This window comes from Sorex araneus, chromosome 2, assembly GCF_027595985.1.
Source record: "Sorex araneus isolate mSorAra2 chromosome 2, mSorAra2.pri, whole genome shotgun sequence".
Taxonomy (NCBI): Eukaryota; Metazoa; Chordata; class Mammalia; order Eulipotyphla; family Soricidae; genus Sorex; species Sorex araneus.
In genome coordinates, this window is record NC_073303.1 from 242281678 (window position 1) to 242304817 (window position 23140).

At 42.8% G+C, this 23140-nt stretch overlaps 1 protein-coding gene across 1 annotated transcript in view; it reads left to right on the forward strand.

Moving 5' to 3' along the window:
- Positions 1-23140, forward strand: part of LOC105943237 (zinc finger protein 208-like) — a 286674-nt gene that overhangs the window by 111703 nt on the left and 151831 nt on the right. Inside the window, 1 exon segment of the mRNA XM_055124700.1 lies at positions 14650-15346. Within this exon segment, the coding sequence (XP_054980675.1) occupies positions 14650-15346 (697 nt within the window).

Below are 23140 nucleotides of genomic sequence, written 5' to 3' on the forward strand. Positions count from 1 at the left end.
ATCAGCAGGCTGGAACATGATATGCCTTATGCCTGTCATCTTTGTGGGTCTCGCCCTTGGTACGGGATGTCTGTTTCATAATACAATATCTTGGTGGGCACTCCCTGTCTGGGGAAATGGCTAAGTTCTCCTTTTCCCAGGGTTCTGGCCCCCCACACTTGTCTTGTTATCAGCTGACCTGATTTCAATAAGAAGCATCCTGTATAGTACCCTAGTATTCCTGGGTCTGGTCTACAAAAGAAACCGCAAAAAATCTAGTGTGTGATTGCCAAGATCCTCATGGATATCCTCAAATAGTTCTTTCTTCTCCTCTGCCTATTCCGCTACTTTGCATTCGTCTAATTCTTTTTTTTAAATTTTATTCCACCACCAAGAATCACAATATACCTCCCCCCTTCCCCCCACCTCCCCAGCCCCACACCCCACATGTGTAAATGGTAAATTTCACTTTATTTTCACTTTACTTTGATTACATTCAACATTTCAATAAAAAAATTTCACTATTATTGATTTGGAGTTTCTCCCCCCTAAAGTCGATCTGCTGAAAAGAAAGCATTTGGTAATTTGTTTTCCATTACTGAGAATGAAGAGATATGAGGTCCGGAGGCCGCACTAGCAGCAGCATAGTTTTGGATTTCTGTATTTTAGTAACTAAGTCTAGTGAAATGTCTGCCAGGAATCACAACATTGTAAGCTTGTACCTTTCAGCTACTTTATATTCCACATATGAGTGCGATCTTTCTATGTCTGTCTCTTTCTTTCTGACTCATTTCACTCAGCATGATACTTTCCATGTTGATCCACTTATATGCAAATTTCATGACTTCATGTTTTCTGACAGCTACATAGTATTCCATTGTGTAAATATACCAGAGTTTCTTTAGCCAATCATCTGTTTTCGGGCACTCTGGTTTTTTCCATATTGTGGCTATTGTGAACAGAGTGGCAATGAACATGGAAATGCAAATGTCATCTCTACTATACCTTTTTGCCTCCCCGGGATATATTCCAAGGAGTGGTATTGCTGGGTCAAATGGGAGCTCAATGTCTAACTTTTTGAGAATCGTCCATATTGTTTTCCAAAAGGGCTGAACCATTCGGCATTCCCACCAGCAGTGAAGGAGAGTCCCTTTCTCCCACATCCACGCCAACACCGGTTGCTTTTGTTTTTTGGGATGTGGGCCAGTCTCTGTGGTGTGAGATGATATCTCATTGTTGTTTTGATCTGCATCTCCCTGATGATTAGTGATGTTGAACACTTTCTCATGTGCCTCTTAGCCATTCAGATTTCTTCTTTGGAAAAGTTTCTGTTCAATTCATCAGCCCATTTTTTGATTGGGTTGGCAGTTTTCTTCTTGTGGAGTTCAACCAGTGCATTGTATATCCTTGTTATCAACCCTTTATCGGATGGGTACTGCATAAATATCCTTTCCCATTCTGTAGATTGTCTTTGTATTTTGGTCACTGTTTCTTTTGAGTTAGAGAAGCTTCTTAGTTTGAGATAGTCCCATTTATTTATCTTTGTTTTCACTCGCTTGGCCAGTGGCGTGTCAGCTTTGAAGATACCTTTGGCTTCAATGTCGTGGAGGGTTTTGCCGACCTTATCTTCAATGTACCTTAGGGATTCTGGTCTGATGTTGAGGTCTTTAATCCATTTTGATCTGATTTTTGTACATGGTGATAGATGGAGGTCTAAGCCCATTTTTTTGCATGTAGCCGTCCAGTTTTGCCAGCACAATTTGTTAAACATGCTTTCCTTGCTCCACTTCACATTTCTTGCTCCCTTATCAAAGATTAGATGGTCATATATTTGGGGGTGTATGTCAGAGTATTCAACCCTGTTCCATTGTTCTGCCGCTCTGCCTTTGTTCCAGTACCATGCTGTTTTAATGACTACCGCTTTGTAGTAGAGTTGGAAGTTGGGGAGGTTGATTCCTCCCATTTTCTTTTTCCCAAGTATTGCTTTAGCTATTCGTGGGGGCTTATTGTTCCATATGAATTTCAGTAGCGCTTGCTCCATTTCTGTGAAGAATGTCAAGGGTACCCCTATAGGGATCGCATTGAATTTGTACAATTGTACAATGCTTTGGGGAGAATTGCCATTTTGACAATATTAATTCTTCCAATCCATGAGCAGGGGATATCTTTCCATTTCCTCGTGTCCTCTTTTATTTCCTGAAGTAGTGTTTTATAGTTTTCATTATACAAGTCCTTTACCTCCTTTGTTAAGCTGATTCCGAGGTATTTGATTTTTTGAGGCGCAATTGTGAACGGGATTGCTTTTCTCAGGTCACTTTCTTCTCTCTCATTATTTGCATATAGGAAAGCCATGGACTTTTGGGTATTGATTCTATAGCCTGCAACTTTACTATACGAGTCTATTGTTTCTAGGAGTTTCTTGGTAGAGGTTTTAGGGTTCTCTAAGTATAGTATCATATCATCTGCGAATAGTGAGAGCTTGATTTCTTCCTTTCCTACCTGAATGCCCTTAATGTCTTTTTCTTGCCTAATCGCTATTGCAAGTACTTCCAGTACTATATTGAACAGAAGTGGAGAGAGTGGGCATCCTTGTCTCATCCCTGTTCTCAGAGGGAAGGCTCTTAGTTTTTCCCCATTGAGGACAATGCTTGCCATAGGTTTGTGATAAATGGCTTTGACAATATTGAGGAAGGTCCCTTCTATACCCATTTTGGCAAGTGTTTTCATCATAAACGGATGCTGGATCTTGTCAAATGCATTCTCTGCATCTATTGATATGATTGTATGATTTTTATCTTTTCTTTTGTTGATATGATGGATTATGTTGATTGATTTCCGGATGTTAAACCATCCTTGCATCCCCGGGATGAATCCCACTTGGTCGTGGTGTATGACCTTTTTGATGAGTTGTTGAATTCTATTTGCTAATATTTTGTGGAGAATCTTCGCATCTGTGTTCATCAGGGATATTGGCCTGTAGTTTTCTTTTTTTGTGGTGTCTTTGTTTGCTTTTGGTATTAGGGAGATATGAGCCTCATAGAAACTGTTAGGGAGGGTTTCTGTTTCTTCAATTTCCTGGAAGAGCTTGAGAAGGACTGGCAAAAGGTCTTCTTTAAATGTTTGGAAGAACTCACTAGTGAATCCGTCTGGATCTGGGCTTTTGTTTTTGGGAAGACTTTTGATTACCATTTCAATTTCCTTGATGTAAATTGGACTATTCAGGTACTCCAGGTCTTCTTGGTTCAGCCTGGTGAGATTATAGGAGTCGAGGAATTTATCCATTTCTTCTAGGTTCTCTTGTTTTGTGGCATAGAGATTTTCAAAATAGTCTCTGATGATCTTTTGAATTTCATTGGTTTCTGTTGTGATGTCCCCCTTTTAATTTCTGATTCGGCTTATAAGGGTTCTCTCTCTCTTTCTTTGTGAGTCTTGCTAGTGGTTTATCAATCTTGTTTATTTTCTCGAAGAACCAGCTCTTGGTTTCATTGATCTTCCGGATTGTCTTTTGGGTTTCCATGTCATTAATTTCTGATCTAAGTTTTATTATCTCTTTCCTTCTGCCTGGTTTTGGCTCCTTTTGTTGGTCCTTTTCTAAGGTCTTGAGCTGTGAAGTCAAGTTATTTATCTGGGCCCTTTCTTCCTTCCTGTGATATGCTTGCAGAGCTATAAATTTTCCCCTTAAAACGGCTTTAGCTGCGTCCCACAGGTTCTGGTAGCTCGTGTCTTCATTCTCATTTGTTTCTAGGTACCTTTTGATTTCTTCCTTGATTTCCTTTCTGACCCACTCATTGTTCAATATCGAGCTATTTAATTTCCAGGTGTTTGATTTGGTTTTCTGCATCTGTCCACGATTAAGTTTTATCTTCAGTGCATCATGGTCTGAAAAGATAGATGGTATAATGTCTATCTTGTTGACTCTGTTGAGGTATGTTGTGTGGCCCAGCGCATGGTCTATTCTGGAAAATGTTCCATGTGCACTGGAAAAGAATGTGTATTCCCTTTTTGGGGGATATAAAGCCCTGTATAGATCTATTAGCCCTCTCTCTTTTATTTCTTCCTTCAAAGCCAGTATTTCATTGGTGAGTTTTAATCTTCTAGATCTGTCCAGAGGAGACAGTGCGGTGTTGAAGTCTCCAACTACTATTGTGTTGCTCGAGATATCCTTCTCAAGGTCTCTTAGCAGCTGTTGTAGGTATTTAGCTGATCCCTCATTGGGTGCGTAGACATTTAGGAGTGTGATTTCTTCCTGATGTACACTTGATTAATAAAAAGTGGCCTTCACTATCCCTTGTAATCTTTATCAACCTGAAGTCTATGTTGTCCGATACTAGTAAAGCCACCCCGGCTTTCTTGAGGGCGTTGTTTGCTTGCAGGATTGTTTTCCATCCTTTGACTTTGAGTCTGTGTTTGTTCTGGCTATTCAGATGTGTTTCTTGCAGGCAACAGAATGTTGGGTTGAGTCTCTGAATCCATTTTGCCAGTCTGTGTCTCTTAATTGGTGAATTCAGACCATTGACATTAAGGGAGATTATTGTTATGGGATTTTGTGCCATATTTGTGCAAGGGTTTGTTGTGCTTGTAGGGGTTATTCTTGTCTCACAATAGCCCCTTTAGTGCTTCTTTCAGGTTTGGTTTTGAGTCTATGAAGTTCCTGAGCTGTTGTTTATCCCCAAAGTAGTGTATGATTCCTTCTAGTTTGAATGAGAGTTTAGCCGGATAAAGTATTCTTGGTGAAGCGTTGATTTCATTGAGTTTTTTCACTATATCCCACCATTGCCTTCGAGCTTGGAGGGTTTCCTCTGATAGATCTGCTGTGAGCCTAAGGGGTGCTCCTTTGTATGCGATTTCCTTCTTGGACCTTGCTGCTTGGAGTATTGTGTCTCTCTGGAAGATGTCCATCATTGTAACTATGATATGTCTTGGGGTTTTTCTGTTAGGATCTCTTTTAGCTGGCACTCTTCTGGCGCCTTGAATCTGGATGCCCACATTGTCCAGCTGTGGGAAGTTTTCCGCAATGATTTGTTTGACTGTGTCTTTTTCGTTGCGTTGGTTCCCTGTGGTTCTGGTAGTCCAATGATTCTAATGTTGTTCCTCTTGAATTCATCCCCTAGGACTCTAATTCTGGCTAGAGCTATTTTGAGGTCTCTTGACATGGTTTGTTGTTGCCTGTAGGCCTCTTGCAGCTCATCTTCAAGCATACTGATTCTGTCTTCGGCAGCAGTCATCCTATTGTTGAGGGCAGCCAGAGAGTTTTTGATTTCATGTATGGAATCCTTCATTTCTTTTTGAAGGTTTTTTATTTCTGCTCTCATTTCTTCCCTTATTTTTTCGGCTGTCTGTTGTATTGTTTCCGCCAGATCTTCCTTGAAGTTGTCCATCTTTGCATTGAGTTCATTGAACATGTTGAGGATTTCAACTCTGAATTCTTTATCAGAGAGGTCAAGTTTGTAGGAAGCACCCATTGAGGTTTCCGGACTCCTTTGATCGTCCTCTGGTTGCAATGGGGATTTTCGCTGTTTCTTCATGTTTTTTTAAATAAATTTATTTATTTTTAATTAATGAATCACCATGAGGGTACAGTTACGGATTTATACATATCTGTGCATACAAAGTTCGGGAACCCATCCCTTCACCAGTGCCCATACTCCACCACCAGTAAACCCAGCATCCCTCCCATCCTCCCCAATCCCATCTCCCCCACCCCATCCTGTCACTGTGGCAGGGCATTCCCTTCTGTTCTCTCCCTCTAATTAGCTATTGTGGTTTGCAATAAAGGTGATGAGTGGCCACTGTGCTCAGTCTCTAGCCCTCATTCAGCCCGCATCTACCTTCTCCCACATGGCCTTCGACTACATTATAGTTGGTGATCCCTTCTCTGAGTAGCCCTTTCCCCAGAATGTGAGGCCAGCCTCCTAGCCATGGAGTCAATCTCCTGGTAGTTGTTTCTACAATTCTTGGGTGTTAGTCTCCCACTCTGTTATTCTATATGTCATAGATGAGTGCAATCTTTCTATGTCTGTCTCTCTCTTTCTGACTCATTTCACTTAGCATGAAACTTTTCATGCCGATCCACTTAAATAAAAAATTTGTGACCTCCTTTTTCTAACAGCTGCATAGTATTCCATTGTATAGATGTACCAAAGTTTCCTCAACCAGTCATCCGTTCTAGGGCATTCGGGTTTTTTCCAGATTCTGGCTATTGTAAACAGTGCTGCGATGAACACACATGTGCAGATGCCATTTCGATTATACTTTTTTGCCTCTCTGGGATATATTCCCAGCAGTGGTATTGCTGGGTCAAATGGGAGCTCAATTTCTAATTTTTTGAGAATCGTCCATATTGTTTTCCAGAAGGGCTGAACCAGTCGGCATTCCCACCAGCAGTGTAGAAGGGTCCCTTTCTCGCCACATCCTCTCCAACAGCGGTTGCTTTTGTTCTTTTGGATGTGCGCTATCTCTGTGGTGTGAGGTGGTATCTTGTGGTTGTTTTGATCTGCATCTCTCTGATGGTTAGTGATGTAGAGCACTTTTTCATGTGCCTTTTGGCCATTCGTATTTCTTCTTTGGTAAAGTTTCTGTTCATTTCTTCGCCCCATTTTTTGATGGGGTTGGATGTTTTCTTGTAGAGTTCAACCAGTGCTTTATATACCATTGATATCAACCCCTTATCTGATGGGTATTGTGTAAATATCCTTTCCCATTCTGTAGATAGTCTTTGGGTTCTGGTCACTGTATCTTTTGCGGTGCAGAAGCTTTTTAGTTTAATGTAGTCCCATTTGTTGATCTCTGTTTTTACTAGATTGCTTAGTTCTGTGTCACCTTTGAAGATACCTTTATCTTCAATATCGTGGAGGGTTTTGCCGACCTTGTCTTCAATGTACCTTATGGTTTGTGGTCTAATGTTGAGGTCTTTAATCCATTTTGATCTGACTTTTGTGCATGGTGTCAGGTCAAGGTCTACGCCCATTTTTTTGCATGTGGTTGTCCAGTTGTGCCAGCACCATTTGTTAAAGAGGCTTTCCTTGCTCCACTTCACATCTCTTGCTCCCTTATCAAAGATTAGATGATCATACATTTGGGGTTGTATGTAAGGGTATTCCACCCTGTTCCATTGGTCTACGGCTCTGCCTTTGTTCCAGTACCATGCTGTTTTAATTGTTACTGCTTTGTAGTAAAGATTGAGGTTGGGGAGGGTGATACCTCCCATCGTCTTTTTCCCAAGAATTGTTTTAGCTATCCTTGGACGTTTGTTGTTCCATATGAATTTTAGGATTGCTTGACCCATTTCTTTGAAGAATGTCATGGGTATACTTATAGGGATCACGTTGAATCTGTATAATGCTTTGGGGAGTATTGCCATTTTGACAACATTGATTCTCCCTATCCATGAGCAGGGTATATGTTTCCATTTCCTCATGTCCTCTTTGATTTCATGGAGTAGCGTTTTGTAGTTTTCTTTGTAGAGGTCTTTTACTTCCTTGGTTAAGCTGATTCCGAGGTACTTGATTTTCTGGGGCACGATTGTGAATGGGATTGCTTTTTTTATGTCCCTTTTCTCTGCTTCATTGTTTGCATATATGAAGGCCATGGATTTTTGGGTATTGATTTTGTAGCCTGCAACTTTACTGTATAAATCTATTGTTTCTAAGAGTTTCTTGGTAGAGGTTTTAAGCTTCTCTAGATATAGTATCATATCGTCTGCAAATAGTGAGAGTTTGATTTCTTCCTTTCCTATCTGAATGCCCTTAATCTCTTTTTCTTGTCTAATAGCTATTGCAAGTACTTCCAGTACTATATTGAAGAGGAGTGGTGAGAGTGGGCATCCTTGTCTTGTGCCTGATCTCAGAGGAAAGGCCCTTAGTTTTTCCCCGTTGAGGATAATGTTTGCCGTAGGCTTGTGATAGATGGCTTCCACTATCGTGAGGAAAGTTCCTCCAAACCCCATTTTGGCGAGGGTTTTCATCATGAAAGGATGTTGGATCTTGTCAAATGCTTTCTCTGCATCTATTGATATGATCATATGGTTTTTATCTTTGCTTTTATTGATATGGTGGATTATGTTGATTGATTTCCGAATGTTAAACCATCCTTGCATCCCCGGGATGAATCCCACTTGGTCGTGATGTATGATCTTTTTGATGAGTTGTTGGATCCTATTTGCCAGTATTTTGTTGAGGATCTTCGCATCGGTGTTCATCAGGGATATTGGTCTGTAATTTTCTTTCTTAGTGGTGTCTTTGTTTGCTTTTGGTATTAGGGAGATGTGTGCTTCATAGAAACTGTTTGGGAGAGTTCCTGTTTTTTCAATTTCCTGGAAAAGTTTGAGGAAAACAGGCAGCAGGTCTTCTTTAAATGTTTGGAAGAATTCGCCAGTGAAACCATCTGGGCCTGGGCTTTTGTTTTGGGGGAGGTTTTTGATCACAGTTTCAATTTCCTTAACATTGATGGGTCTATTCAGGTATTCCAAGTCTTCTTTGTTCAGTCTTGGGAGATTGTAGGAATCGAGGAATCCATCCATTTCTTTTAGGTTCTCCTGTTTTGTGGCATATAGACTTTCGAAGTAGTCTCTAATGATCTTTTGAATCTCACTGGTTTCTGTTATGATGTCCCCCTTTTCATTTCTGATTCGATTTATTAGGGTTCTTTCTCTTTCTTTCTTTGTGAGTCTTGCTAGCGGTTTATCAATCTTGTTTATTTTCTCGAAGAAACAGCTCTTTGTTTCATTGATCTTTCGGATTGTCTTTTTGGTTTCCATGTCATTAATTTCTGCTCTAATTTTTATTATTTCTTTCCTTCGATCTGGTTTGGGTTCCTTTTTCTGGTCCTTTTCTAAGGTCTTGAGTCGTGAAGTCAGGCTGTCTATGTGGGCCCTTTCTTCCTTCCTGAGGAATGCTTGGAGAGCTATAAATTTTCCCCTTAACACGGCTTTAGCTGCATCTCATAGGTTTTGGCAGCTCGTGTCTTCATTCTCATTTGTTTCTAAGTATTTTTTGATTTCTTCCTTGATTTCCTTCCTGACCCACTCATTGTTCAACATTGAATTGTTTAATTTCCAAGTGTTTGACTTGATTCTCCGTGTCAGTGAGTGGTTAGCTTCTATCTTCAGCGCATCATGGTCTGAAAAGATGGTTGATACAATTTCTATTTTTCCGATTCTATTGAGGTATGTTCTGGGGCCCAGTACATGGTCTATTTTAGAGAATGTTCCGTGTGCACTGGAAAAGAATGTGTATTCTTTCTTTTGGGGGTGTAAGGCCCTGTATAGGTCTATTAGGCCTCTCTCTTCAATTTCTTCTTTCAGAGTCAGTGTTTCCTTGTTGAGTTTTGTTCTTGTCGATCTATCTAGAGGCGATAAGGCCATATTGAAGTCTCCGACTACTATTGTGCTGTTAGTGATGTCCTCTTTGAAGTCTGCTAGGAGTTGTTTTAAATATTTAGCTGGTCGCTCATTAGGTGCATATATGTTTAAGAGTGTGATTTCTTCCTGTTGTACATATCCCTTGATAAACAGAAAATGACCTTCGCTGTCCCTTTTAATCTTTTTCAACCTGAAATCTATGTTGTCGGATATTAGGATGGCCACTCCAGCTTTTTTACGGGGGTTGTTTGCTTGCAGGATTGTTTTCTATCCTTTGACTTTGAGTCTATGTTTACTCTGTTTGTTCAGGTGTGTTTCTTGCAGGCAGCAGAATGATGGGTTTAATTTCTGGATCCATTTTGCCACTCTGTGTCTCATTATGGGTGCATTTAGGCCGTTGACATTGAGAGAGATTATTGTGATAGGATTTTGTGTCATATTTCTGTGCTATTTGTTATTTTTATGTGGCTCCACCTTGTCTTACAGTAGCCCCTTTAGACCTTTCAAGTTTGGTTTTGCGTCTATGAAGGACCTAAGCTGTTGTTTATCTGAGAAGTAGTGTATGGTTCCTTCGAGTTTGAGTGAGAGTTTAGCCGGATAAAGTATTCTTGGTGAGGCATTCATTTCGTTGAGTCTTTTCACTATGTCCCACCATTGTATTCGGGCTCGGAGGGTTTCCTCTGACAAGTCTGCTGTAAATCTGAGGGGTGCTCCTTTGTATGTAATTTCCTTCTTTGACCTTGCTGCTTGCAGAATTGTGTCTCTATCCATAGCATCCATCATTCTGACTACGATATGCCTTGGAGTCTTTTTATTCGCATCTCTTTTTGCTGGTACTCTTCGGACTCCTTGTATCTGGATGCCTGCCTTCTCCAGCTCTGGGAATTTCTTAGCAATGATGTCTTTGACTGTATTTTTTTCATTGGGTTACTTCCCTGTGGTTCTGGTACTCCAATGATTCTTATGTTGTTTCTCTTGAAGTCATCCCCCAGGGCTCTGATTCGCTCTATAGCCATTTTGAGGTCTTTGGCCATGATTTGTTGTTGTCTATAAGCTTTCTGCAGCTCATCTTCTAGGTCGCTGATTCTTTCTTCAGCTGTAGTCATTCTACTGTTGAGGGCATCTAGAGAGATTTTTAATTCGTCTACCGATTCCTTTATTTGTGTGACTTCCGTTCATAGGTTTGAGATTTCTGTTCTCATTTCTTCCTGTATTTTCTTGGTGGACCGTTCCAGTGCTTCATTCATCTCCTCCCTTAGTTTATTGGATGTCTGTTCCATGGTTGCTTGGAGTAGGTCGACTCTCCTACAGATCTCCTCTCTAAATTGTTTATCTGAGAGGTCGTAGATGTGAGTAGCCCCCATTGATGTTTCTGGAATTTTTTCTTCTCCCTCTCTTGGTGGAGGGGATTTTCGCTGCTTCTTCATATTGTTAAGGAAGTATAGAGTTTGGTGTAGTTATTTATTCCTTTTTCTTGAGGAAAGAAGTTTTTCGGATCGTGCTAAACTTCCCTTATTAACTGACAGCTTTTATAGTGTCGGACTAAGCTAATGGCTATTTTGCGTGTTTGAGATCGCAAAAGTGAATTTTCAAAAAAAATACAAGTACCGATTGAGCTGAGGTAATTAAGAATAACTGCGGCCGCTCTGAGAGGAGGCCACGCCCACTTTTAGACCACGCCCACTAAGATACGGGACACGCCCCCAGTGTCTTCCTGCGAGGGCGGGCCGCAGTTAGGGGGCCCGGTGAGGAGCCGGGGCACGGAGGACACAGGCTGGGGCGGCTGGAGGGTCTTGGGGAGTCCAGGCGGCAGGAAGCGGGGTCGGGATGGCTTGGCCGAGGATCTGGGACGGTACCTGCGAGGGCGGGCCACAGTTAGGGGGCCTGGTGAGGAGCCGGGGCGCAGAGGACACGGGCTGGGGCGGCTGGAGGGTCTTGGGGAGTCCAGGCGGCGGGGTCTTCATGTTGTTTGTGGTGGTATGAAAGAGGGTCCTTGAAGATGAGTATCCCTGTCTCCTTTTGTTGTTAAAAAGGATTGTGGATAGGCTCAGTTAATAGTGGTTACCTTTTAACTTGCCTTTTAACTTTGTAGAACCTGATCTCCTACTGAGATGTTTCCTTCAATCCTTATGTGAAGTGTTTTGCATTATTGTCCTACTGCTTGCGAATAGCTAGGATGTTAGTCTTGGATAGGATGTTGAGGAAACTACCTGCCGCTGTGTGAGCTTTGGCCGGCCGGCAATGAGGCCACGCCCAGTTTTATTAGGCCACGCCCCCTGGCGGTTAGGCCACACCCCTTTCCCACAACCCGACAGCGGTCAACGGGCTGGGGGTGGCGTGCCGGCGACTTGGCCGGCAGTCCGGAGGGGAGGGAAGCCCGGGGTAGTCAGGGCCGCGGAGCAGGCTGGGTCCAGAAGGGCGGGTCGAGGGAGCGTCACAGACCTTTGCCGGAAGACAGGACGGTGGCGGCGCTTGTGTTCGCCGTGCCGGCCACTCGGCCGGCAGTCCGGAGGAGAGGGAAGCCTGGGGTGGTCAGGGCTGCGGAGCAGGCTCTCGTCTAATTCTTACACTGTGGATTGTGTTTGATTTCAGAAATCCATGCGCAGCTTCAGGATGTGGCACTTCCACAGTTTGATTTGGGAAAGGGATCATCTAATTCGAGTCAGCTGGTAAGGTTCACCCATTCAAAATAAGTATTTTTACGCTGGCTAGACAGCTCAGTTGACTATGCATAGAATTAGAAAGGTGGAGGTTCAGACTCCATCCTACCACTATGTTTACAGTCTTTAGAAATGACAGTGAAGAACTCGAAGCCTATTTCTGGGAGGAATGGCGCTGTAGCCTCTCTGGGGATAAAATCAATAAGCTCAGAATCTACAGAAATTCCTGTTTTTCATATTGTTAAAATCTTGTGGTTTTTCATTTGATAGAAAATAAGCACACACATCAGATTGTTTCAAAGAACAAGTTTCTTGTCCACTTCATCATGCAGTGGGAAGGACACTTGCTTTATCCAGGGACAGAAATCTGGGTTTCCAGCTCACATAGTCCCCGGAGTCCCAGCAACATTTGTCCCTAAGATCTGCTTGGTGTGCCCCATCCCAAAATAAATACATACAAAACTGAATGCGAACAAAACTGAAAGAACAAAAAAGTCACTGGTGTAGAAGAGGAATTCTCTTGTGGCCCCTGTCCTGCGTCTCAACTGTGTGGATGCAGTGTTGCCTTCAAATATGATTCCCTGGTAAAACACTGAGCTAGAACCGAACCCAGTTTCAGGTCCCTTTTATTTCCACTGAAAACTGGTTCTTCAGTTTTCTACAGAGGTTGTTAACTCCACTTAAATATGCCTGTTCATTGAAATACAAAAAACATGTACACTACTTATGACCCATCATTGGTCAGTTTTGCAAGTCGGCCTTGAAGAAACAGTAGATTAATTAGTGCAAACTTTCTGAACATATTAGTAGTTGGATTCGTGTGTTTCAAATGTCAGAAAGCACACCTGCCATGTTCGAGTATAGTTCTAAGCTTTGGAGGTTTCACATTTGTTTGTTTTTTTCTCCCCCACACAGAGTAAAGGTTAATTGAATTCTTCACACACAGTGCTTCCCAGCCACTTCCAATTCCTGATGCTTTTTCACATGGGAATTCATTGACCCCTAAAAAATATTTCCTCCTGAATGCCTTGCCACAGTGGCAGGGTGGGGTGGGGGGAAGATGGGATTGGGGAGGGTGGGAGGGACGCTGGGTATACGGGTGGTGGAGAATGGGCACTGGTGAAGGGATGGGTTCCCGAACTTTGTATGAGGGAAGTATAAGCACAAATAGTGTATAAATCTGTAATTGTACCCTCACGGTGATTCTCTAATTAAAAATAAATAAATTAAAAAAAAATTTCCTCTTGGGAATCCATCTTATGTGCTTGACTTAAGCCACCATTGCACTTCATTCCTAACACCCCAAAAGGTGGGTCGCAGGAAGAGACTTGGATGGACCTGAGCAAGCCTTAAGCTAAACGGGTTTCGGAAAGGGACAGCATAAGCACCATAAGTAGTATGGTAAATGAAGAACACAGTCATGGAACAAATACTTACTTGACCCAAAAAGAGGTAACTGATTTAAAGACTCTGTTGGAATTAGAAAACCAAACATGGCCTGAGAAGTGTGCACTGCGAAATATAGAGAGATGTTCCCAGGAACACCACCCTTTTGGCTGGGTCTAGTGTATATATAAAAGCCTATATCACCTACCGGGGTCCTGAAAAATAATTAGTAATATATTAAAAGAGTAGATCTAATACAATTGTTTAAATGGATTACTGACAAAGGAAATGAGAGAGCAATACACCCTTAGGAGGAATCTATTCCTTCTGCAGATCTCCGACGAGGAATCCAGAGTGGATTCTATAGTGCTGGAGCCCCCAGATGATATTCTGTCCTTTGGTGGATGTCCTGGAGGAATTTCCCCTCAAGTTTCTTTAATGTGAGCATTGTTTATGTTAATGTTCCAACACATGCATATATAATTGTTGCCCAACAAGCTTTCACGATTTCTCTATAATGTGATGATACAAATAAATGGCCCCGGATTACCATCCAGCCGTGGCCCCATTTATTCATCTAATGTGGGGTGACTGGCACTCATCAGCCCAGAATATAGCAAGGGGCCACAAGACACCATGGGACAGTGAATCAGAACATGAAACTGCCTGGCTGAATTTTTTTTGACATGCAGATTTGATAGAATAGAGCAATAATTGGAATCCTTCTCTGCTGTCTGCAGGGAAGCAGCCATTCCCAGTGGAATGCCTCTGATCCTGTACACTGTGAAGAATTCTCGAGGAAGCAATCTTGGCTTCATCCACTAGGGGATGCTGAGAAAGGCAGCTTGTTTGCTGAGGGTCATCGGAAGGAAGAGAGTGACCTCACTCCAAAGAAACCCTCCCCTGGGAGAAGCTTCTCACAGTCTGTTCTGCACAAACCTCAAGCACAAACCAACCCAGTGGCTCCGTCCACGGACTGTGGGAGAGTAGCACTGTTTATAGTGAGTCCTTTAGGACGAAAGGCCGAGAAGCAAATCAATGATATACTGAATCCGTCCAAGTATAAGAATTGTGGGGGAGTTTTCCCATGTCCTTGGCACTATGGTGTTCCTTTAGAAAACCTCAGTGGACAGAATTTCCAGGAATGTCATCAGCTTGGACAAAAGTTGAGTCAAAAGTTACCGTGTGTTGACCATATTTCTATCAAAGCAGAAGACAGACCACATTCATGTGAAGAATGTGAGATTGTCCTTCGTCGATCTTCAGACCTTATCGTACATAGGAGAATTAACACTGGAGAGAAACCTTTTGTTTGTAAGGAATGTGGAAAGGCCTTCAAGCGATCTTTACACCTTATTGAACATAGGAGAGTTCACACTGGAGACAAACCTTTTGTTTGTAAGGAATGTGGGAAGGCCTTCAGGCAATCCTCACACCTTATTGAACATAGAAGAGTTCACAGTGTAGAGAAACCTTTTGTTTGTAAGGAATGTGGAAAGGCCTTCAGGCAATCCTCACACCTTATTGAACATAGAAGAGTTCACAGTGGAGAGAAACCTTTTGTTTGTAAGGAATGTGGAAAGGCCTTCAGGCAATCCTCACACCTTATTGAACATAGAAGAGTTCACAGTGGAGAGAAACCTTTTGTTTGTAAGGAATGTGGAAAGGCCTTCTGTTGGTTCTCAAACCTTAATAACCATAAGAGAATTCACACTGGAGAGAAACCTTATGTTTGTAAGGAATGTGGGAAGACCTTCTCTCAATCAGGGAGCCTTTTTAATCACTCTAAAATTCATAGTAAGGAGAGACCTCGTAAATGTCAGAAATGTGGGTAGGCTTTCAATCTGCATTCACGCCTTACACGCCATATGAAAAATCATACGGGAGAGAAACCTTATAAGGAATGTGGGGAGGCCTTCAAATTCTCATCATCCCTTTCTAATCATAGAAATAATCATACTGGATGACTTGATCTAATGACAATCCCTATGGGCAGAAGAGAACAATTCATTACATCAGCTTTTCTCTGGACAGTTGGGATCTGCAGTGCTACAAAAGTTCCGCACAGGAGGTTATAATCCTGAATCCATGGGACAAAATTTCCATCAGGTCAGTCAGTACTATAAGAAAAAGTCACATCCTGATTATCACCAAGGGGCAGTTATGCCAGATGCCTTGTTCTTGCACTTCCGTGTATTTTAACTTGTAAATAATGGGTCTCGGTGATAGAAGTGGGAGGAAGTTGTCTAAATAAATACGTACAAAAATGTCCCTTGCTTGGAATTGTCATGACTCACCACAACATCATTGTTTGCTCTCACTCTGGCTTGGCCCAGCTAAACAGGTTTGCGGTAATTATGGCAGAGATCAACCATGATGCTGCAGTAAATCGTTTGAAAGTGGAAAATGGGCAAATCTTCATTTTCCACGGCTACCTGTGTTAGGTTTTGGGGAACCAAGCACATGGGTTCAGGCCTTACTGTTGGCTCAAGTATACTTACAGGTTTTTGGAATCCAGGTCAGCCTTGTGAAAGTAAGCATACTGTCTTCTGTATCATTTCTACACTTCTTGTATACTTTTTTGGTTAATTTACATGTATGGTGAAGAAAATTACGTTAATTATCTAATTAATGTTTTCCTGGCAAGGACCCTGAATAGTGTGGATTGAAGACAGTTGAAATGAAATTCATTGTGCCAAGAAAGACTTTTCTTTTGCTTTTTGGGTCACACCCTGCATTTCTCAGAGTATACTTCGGGCTTTGCCCTGGTTGTGCACGGGAGACCATCTGGGAAGCTGGGTATTGAAACCTGGTAGTCCATGTGTAAGCAAATCCCTACATTCTGTGCTATCACCCCAACCCAAAGAAAGACATTTTTGCTATGACTTTGAAACTATGGAAGGGGCCCCTGAGTCAAATATTTTTCATGTAGTGGGAACATGGAGAGCCCTCTGCCCCCCCATCTCAGCACACAATTTCATTCAGCTGTGGTTCCTAACAATAAAGGGTGGTTACATTCCTGGATCCCCACTTAGGAGAAAAAGGAAACAGTTAAACCAAACCATCAAGGAGTCATCAGAATGATAAAAATGAGGGGGCTGGAGCAATAACCCAGCAGTTAGGACATTTGCGTTGCACATGGCCTACCAGGGTTCGATTACCAGCATCCCATATGATCTCCTGAGCACCTCAATGGGAATTCCTGAGTGAAGAGCCAGGCGTAACCCCTCTGTATCACTGGGTTTGACCCCCCACAAAAAAGAATGATAAAAATAATTTAGATTGTACAAAAATACACAGAAGTCTATAAAATGATTGGTATGTTTTGCTGTCCGTTAGCTAAATGTATGCCTGCATTCTTAGAATTCTCGATACCCTGGGAATAATTTACTGAACAATACATTGGGGGGGAGGGCATACATGACAGCGAAAAGGGATTACTCCTCCCACTGCTTAGACCACCGTTTAGCATACCAGGGATGGATTCCAGGGACCATGACAAATGCAAGTGTCATGATTATAGACTCTTCCCTCTTTCTTCATTTCAGATTTTAAATAGTGTTTCTGAAACTGACACTTGGGGTGTTCCTTGTAGGTGAGACTTCATTAATCACGAGTTGTCAAGGAATAGCGCATTGAATGGACAGTGCTGTCTGATGTTCTTACCAGACTTTGCTCCTGTTCCAGTGTCTCTCCAGCTTTCTGGGATGCGTGGCCAGTTCCCAGCTGCATCTCCAGGGCAGGCTCGGAGTCACTGCTTTCTCCCCATCTCGATTGATGACTTTCCTGAGAAACTCATTGTCCCCTGCCCCATCCACTCCCTGCCTGCCTGTATTACTTTGCATCAATCGGCAAGTGTTTTTCCTTTTGATGACTGTTGGAAAGCTTTGGTTTCACGGAGCAGTTTTGCATCAGAATTTCTTCCCGCAGTCCCCACTTTGTGACCGACCACTCCAGCAGCAGCCTCTACACTCCTTTATCTGAACTGATTCCAGTTGCATCACAGATTCACTAGGTTGGTCAAAATGATTCTCTCCGCACCTAGAGCCTGGCTCTTTGAGAGCCTGGTAGAAAAGTAAGTGACAAGACACACAGGCCTATGATTAGCTGGCTGTAAGATGGAGCCCTGAGACCAAGGAGGAGAGACTTTTATAGGTGAGGGTCTTTGGTCCTTCACTGGCTCGGGTCCTGAGTAAGAGACTAATACCTAAGAATAGTAGAAACAAGTACCAAGAGGATGGCTCCATGGCTTGGAAACTGGCCTCACACGTTGGGAGAAAAGACAGTTCAGATAGAGAAGGGAACATCAAGTAAACTGTAGTTGGAGGGCCCGCTCAGGAGGGGAGATGCGTGCTGAAAGTAGACTACAGATTCATCATGATAGCCACTCAATACCCCTATTACAGACCACGACACCCCAAAGGAGAGAGAGAATAAAGGGAATGCCCTGCCAGACACGCGGGTGGGGGGGCGAAATGAGGGGATGGGATTCGGAGCTGGGAGGGATACTGGGTTCACTGGTAGTGGAGGATACTGGGGAGGGATGGGTAGTCGAACATTGTATGAGAGAAACACAAGTACGAAAATGTGTAAATCTGTTACTATACCCTCATGGTGATTCACTAATTAAAAAATAAAAAACGAATAAATTTTTTAAAAAGATATCCTGAAGAGTTTTATGAGTAAAGACATTTTTATTGCCAAATGAATTTGAATGAGACAGAATAAATGAGACTTGAAAAAGTTTTATTACTGCAAAAAAATTGCGTTAATTGTCGGGCCCATATGAATTTTGATGCCTTGGCAAATGAGACAGCCTCCCTATTCTTGATCACTGAGGGAGGCTAGAACTCCGGATTCCTCCTCTCATTTGGTGAAACATGATACTCCAAGCATAGCTCTTTTGATACCCAAATAACGTTCTCTTCATGTTTGTGTAGGGCTCAGGTTTCTGAAGTGGATGTTAGTGCAGGAAGAATGGTGGAGTCGAAAAGATGTGCCTGGAGTGGGAGGTTCTCTTAACCAGTTCTTCAATGCTCTTGAAGGTGTCACACGCTGCTTTATTCCTTCTGCGAAGTTGTGGCACCAAGTCGATCCTCATAATTAGTTCTCGACCCAGGTACACATAGCTGATGCATTCGTAGATGTTTGTTTTGTTGAGAGCAAATGGAACATCAGGGACTAGTTCATTTTTCATGAACATTGTTTTGCTGAGATTCAGCTGCAGTTCAACCTTTCCACACTCACGGTCGAAAGCAGCCAGCATACGTGCCGCTTGGCTAATGTTTGGTGTTATTAGAATGATTTCATCAGAGAAGCAGAGGTGGTGTAGTTGCCCAACATCTATCTTCACTCCCATTGCTTCCCATCCTGTCGTCGCATGACTTTCTCCAGGGTGGCACTGAATAGTTTTGGTGAAATGGTATCACCCTGCAGAACACTCTCTTTACGTCAATGATCACATCCTTGTAGAATGGTGAGATCCTTGGTGGTGAATCCATAATACAGCTCACGGAGGATCTTGATGTCCTGAGTTTGAATGCACAGTTTGGCTAGGACTTCAATGACCGCTTCCATCTCAACAGAATCAACGGCCTTCTTTATATTGATTGAGCATTAGACAGAGTAGCATCTTGAACTCTCACGAAATTCAATGAGCTGGGTCACTGCCTGGATATGGTTGATCGTGCTGAATCCTTTCTGGAACCCGGCTTACTCGCATGGTTGTCCTTCATCTAGTGTTCTGCCTATTCAATTCAGGATGACTCAAGTGAACAACTTGTAGACGATGGACAACAGGCATATTGGGCGATAGTTGCCGATGTCATGGATGTCTCTCTTATTGTACAACACAATGGTCCTGCTGGTTTTCCATTGTGATGGAATGTTTCATTCGGACAGGTAGTGTGTGAAGAGCTGAGCCAGTATATTGACGAGAACTGTCGGTAGATTCTTCAGGTGTCCTGTTCTGACATTGTCTGGAACAAGTGCAGTATGTGTCTTTACCGACGAAATGACATGTTGGATTCGGAAGGAGGACGTTGGGTACAGCATATCCATCCTGAGGAATTTGGTATGTGGTCAGGTGGACGTGGCTGTCGAAGAGATCCGAGTAGAAGTCATGAATAATCCTCTACATTGCCCTTCTGGAAGATGTGCAGAATCCATGAGGACGTCAGAGAGCAGTCATCTTGGTCTTGCATTTGGAGAAGGACAGGTGAACACTGCGAGTACTTTCCAGATTCTGCAGCATCGACCAACACTACTGCTCTTCTCTCTTTGAGGTCTCCCTTATCGCTTCTCTGCACAGCTTTGCGAGCTCGGATGTTGGGCTGTGATGGCCTGAGGTTCGTGCCAAACCATGTTGGCGAATGAGTTCAAGAGTTTCTGAAGACAGGCATCTTTTTGTGGTTTTCATACTCTTGGCATTCTTGCAATCATATAGGTGCTGAACCAGTCATTCATATTCCTCATTGATGTTGTCAACAGTAGCATCTTCCCACATTGCCGTAATAGTGCCAAAGATATCCCAGTTGGTGGTCATTCTGGGTGTCCTCTTCTTAAACTTTTATTTTGCAGTCCTTTCTACCCACTCTGTGAAGTAGAATCTTGCAGGAAGTACATGGTGGTCCGATCCTGTTTGGAATTTGGGACAACAGCAACATGGGTCAGGCAAAACCTTCGATTGAATATGAAGTGGTCAATTCGTCGTGCAACTGGCCACCGGGAGACTTTCATGTCGAATGTTTAGATTTGGGCTTCTGAAACTCTGAGTTACCATGGATGGTCTTGGTCGACATGGTGAACTCACACAATATCTCACTCTGTTCCTTCCATTCTAAGCTATGCGTCCAGATGTGCAGTTCTTCAGGTGACATTCTCGCTCTGATATTGGCATTAAAATCACTGACAATAATCTAGTAGAAGGTATCGTTTTCTTTATAGAACTTCTCCAGCTCCATGTCCATCTTCTCAATTTCTTCTTTATCGTAGTTGGATGTTGGTGCGTAGACAACAAAGATAAAAACTGCCATCAGTGAACCACATCTATTCAAGCGTAATTGTCCAATTCGGGTTGTTAGGCATTTGAATGAATCAATGCTCATGGCCAAGTTCGTGTTGACAAGGACAACGACACCACAAGCTTCTCTGTTGTCGCATGTTCATTGGAACAGTTCTTCTCCAGTGTCGAAAATGGCGTGATGTGATTGACGCCTTCTCGGCTTGGTCAGACCAATGATATCATACTTCATCTTCTGCGCTTGCACCATCAGGTCCTCGATGGATGCTTCCAATGCCAGCATTCATGCGTTGCAAGTACAGTCATTTTAGTTCTTCTTCATTTGTCAGTCTAGTTTGTCCCTGAAATTTGATCAGACTCTCCTTGCTCATCCTTCTTAACAATTCTGTATTGGGGGATCTTTCATTATCAGGCGAATGAGGTTCACTGTTGTTACTGTTTTTCGCATATCGATTATGCCACACGTAGCTTACCAAGCTCTGCCGTGCGGGCGGGGTACTCCCGATGGCTTTCCAGGGCATCTGAGAGGGATGGAACCTTTTACGGCGGCCTCCAATTGGCCTTAAAGGTGTTTCCATGGTTCACACCATATTTGAACCCCATAAAATATGGTGCGGAAATTATAAAAAACGTGTATTTAGTGTCTTATGGTGTATCTAGATAGTGACCTGGATCATGCGGTGGCTGGGAGTGAAGGGAGTGCAGGTCTGCCAGTGAGTATTTATCGGGCACCAGTTGGGTGGTGTCTTTGGTTTTGATCCCTGGGGAGCTGGAGATTGGAGGAGGCAGACAGAGGATCTTGTTTCTGGTTCTTATTGAGCCTAGAGTGCAATGTCGCAAAGTTCTGCTTTACCTGATTCTGTGGGGCTTCACTCATGCATAAGGTTCGGCCCGGGTGTCCGGAAAGCAGCCTGGAGCTGGTGGTGGCTGGGTAGTAGAGGTAGTGGAGGTTGACCGGTGAGGTATTTATCTGTGCCCATAGGGTGGGGCATCTTGGTTTCATTCCTGGGGCACCGCAGATTGGAGGAAGCCACAGAGGATCTTGTTTCTAGGTCTTGGGTCTCGGGTCTCCTTGAGGCTGGAGTAAACAAAAAATCAAGAATAGCGGAACATTATTGCCTAGTGATTTCTGAACAATTTGGTGGGGTAGTGGGTGGGTTGTTGATCCATGCTGGATCATGGCCCTGGGGACTGTGTGCAAAGAAATCTGTGAATTTCATTCCCTAAGTGAAAACAAAAGCTTTGTTTAAGTCCCTCACTCTTCATCTATCCCAGACCCCTACTTGTCCTGGTCTTGATCCTACAGCAGAAAATGGGGGGAAATGAAGCTTTCTCACAAAAAAGAAGCTGGTTCGGATTATTCGAAGCCTGTCCCTTTAAAGCTATGACAAGAAATGCAGGTGTTGTCATAGAATCAGTGTTTGTTTGTCCCCCCCAACACCCCCGTTGGTCTTTTGGGCCAAAGTGCCTTCTGATTCATTTGCTGTCCTAGGGAGCAAGAAAGTTAAACAGAAGGTCCCAGAGGGTTGGTTTTTTCGCCGGGCACTGAGTGGTCACTCTGAGCACCCTAAACCTCTGTGTTCACCGCCTTGTGAGCAGCAGTGTTGCTCCATGACCGTGGCCGGTCATGGCAGCCCCTCATCTGGGACATACCAAGCACCACTGTTGAAAGATTCATCTTACAGAAACAGTGACCAAAATACAAAGACAATCTACAGAATGGGAAAGGATATTTACGCAGTACCCATCCGATAATGGGTTTATATCAAGGATATAGAATGCACTGTTGAACTCCACAAGAAGAAATCTGCTAGCCCGATCAAAAAATGGGGTGATGAAATGAACAGAAACTTTCCCAAAGAAGAAATCCGAATGGCTGAGAGGCACATGAGAAAATGTTCAAAATCACTAATCATCAGGGAGATGCAGATCAAAAAAACAACGAGATAACATCTCATACCACCGAGACTGGCCCACATCTCAAAAAACAAAAGCAACCGGTGTTGGCATGGATGTGGGAAGAAAGGGACTCTCCTTCATTGGTAGTGGGAATACCGACTGGCCCAGCCCTTTTGGAAAACAATATGGGCAATTCTCAAAAAATTAGAAATTGCGCTTCCATTTGACCCAGCAATACCACTCCTGCGAATATATCCCGGAGAGGCAAAAAGGTATAGTAGAGATGACATCCGCATTTCTATGTTCATTGCAGCACTGTTTACAATAGCCACAATCTGGAAAAAAACAGAGTACCCAAAAACAGGTACTGCTTAAGGAAACTCTGGTACATCTACACAATGGAATACTATGTAGCTGTCAAAAACATCAAGTCATGAAATTTGCATATAAGTGGATCAACATGGAAAGTATTATGCTGAGTGAAATGAATCGGAAAGAAAGAGACATAGAAAGATTGCACTCATATATGGAAAGTAAAGTAACTGAGAGGTACAAGCTTGTAAGGATGCAATTTCTGGAAGATATTTTTTTGGACTTCGTTACGTAAATACTAAAATACAGAAATCCAAAACCGTGCGGTCGCTAGTGCGACCACTCGAACTAATATCTCTTCATTATCAGCAGTGGAAAATAAATTATCAAATGCTTCCTTTTCAGCAGGTCCGCCGTTAGGGGGGAGAATATCCAAACAATAATAGTGAGTTTTTTGTTGAAATATTGAATGTTATCAAAGTAAAGTGAAAGTAATGTGAAATGTATCAGTTACACAGGCGAGGT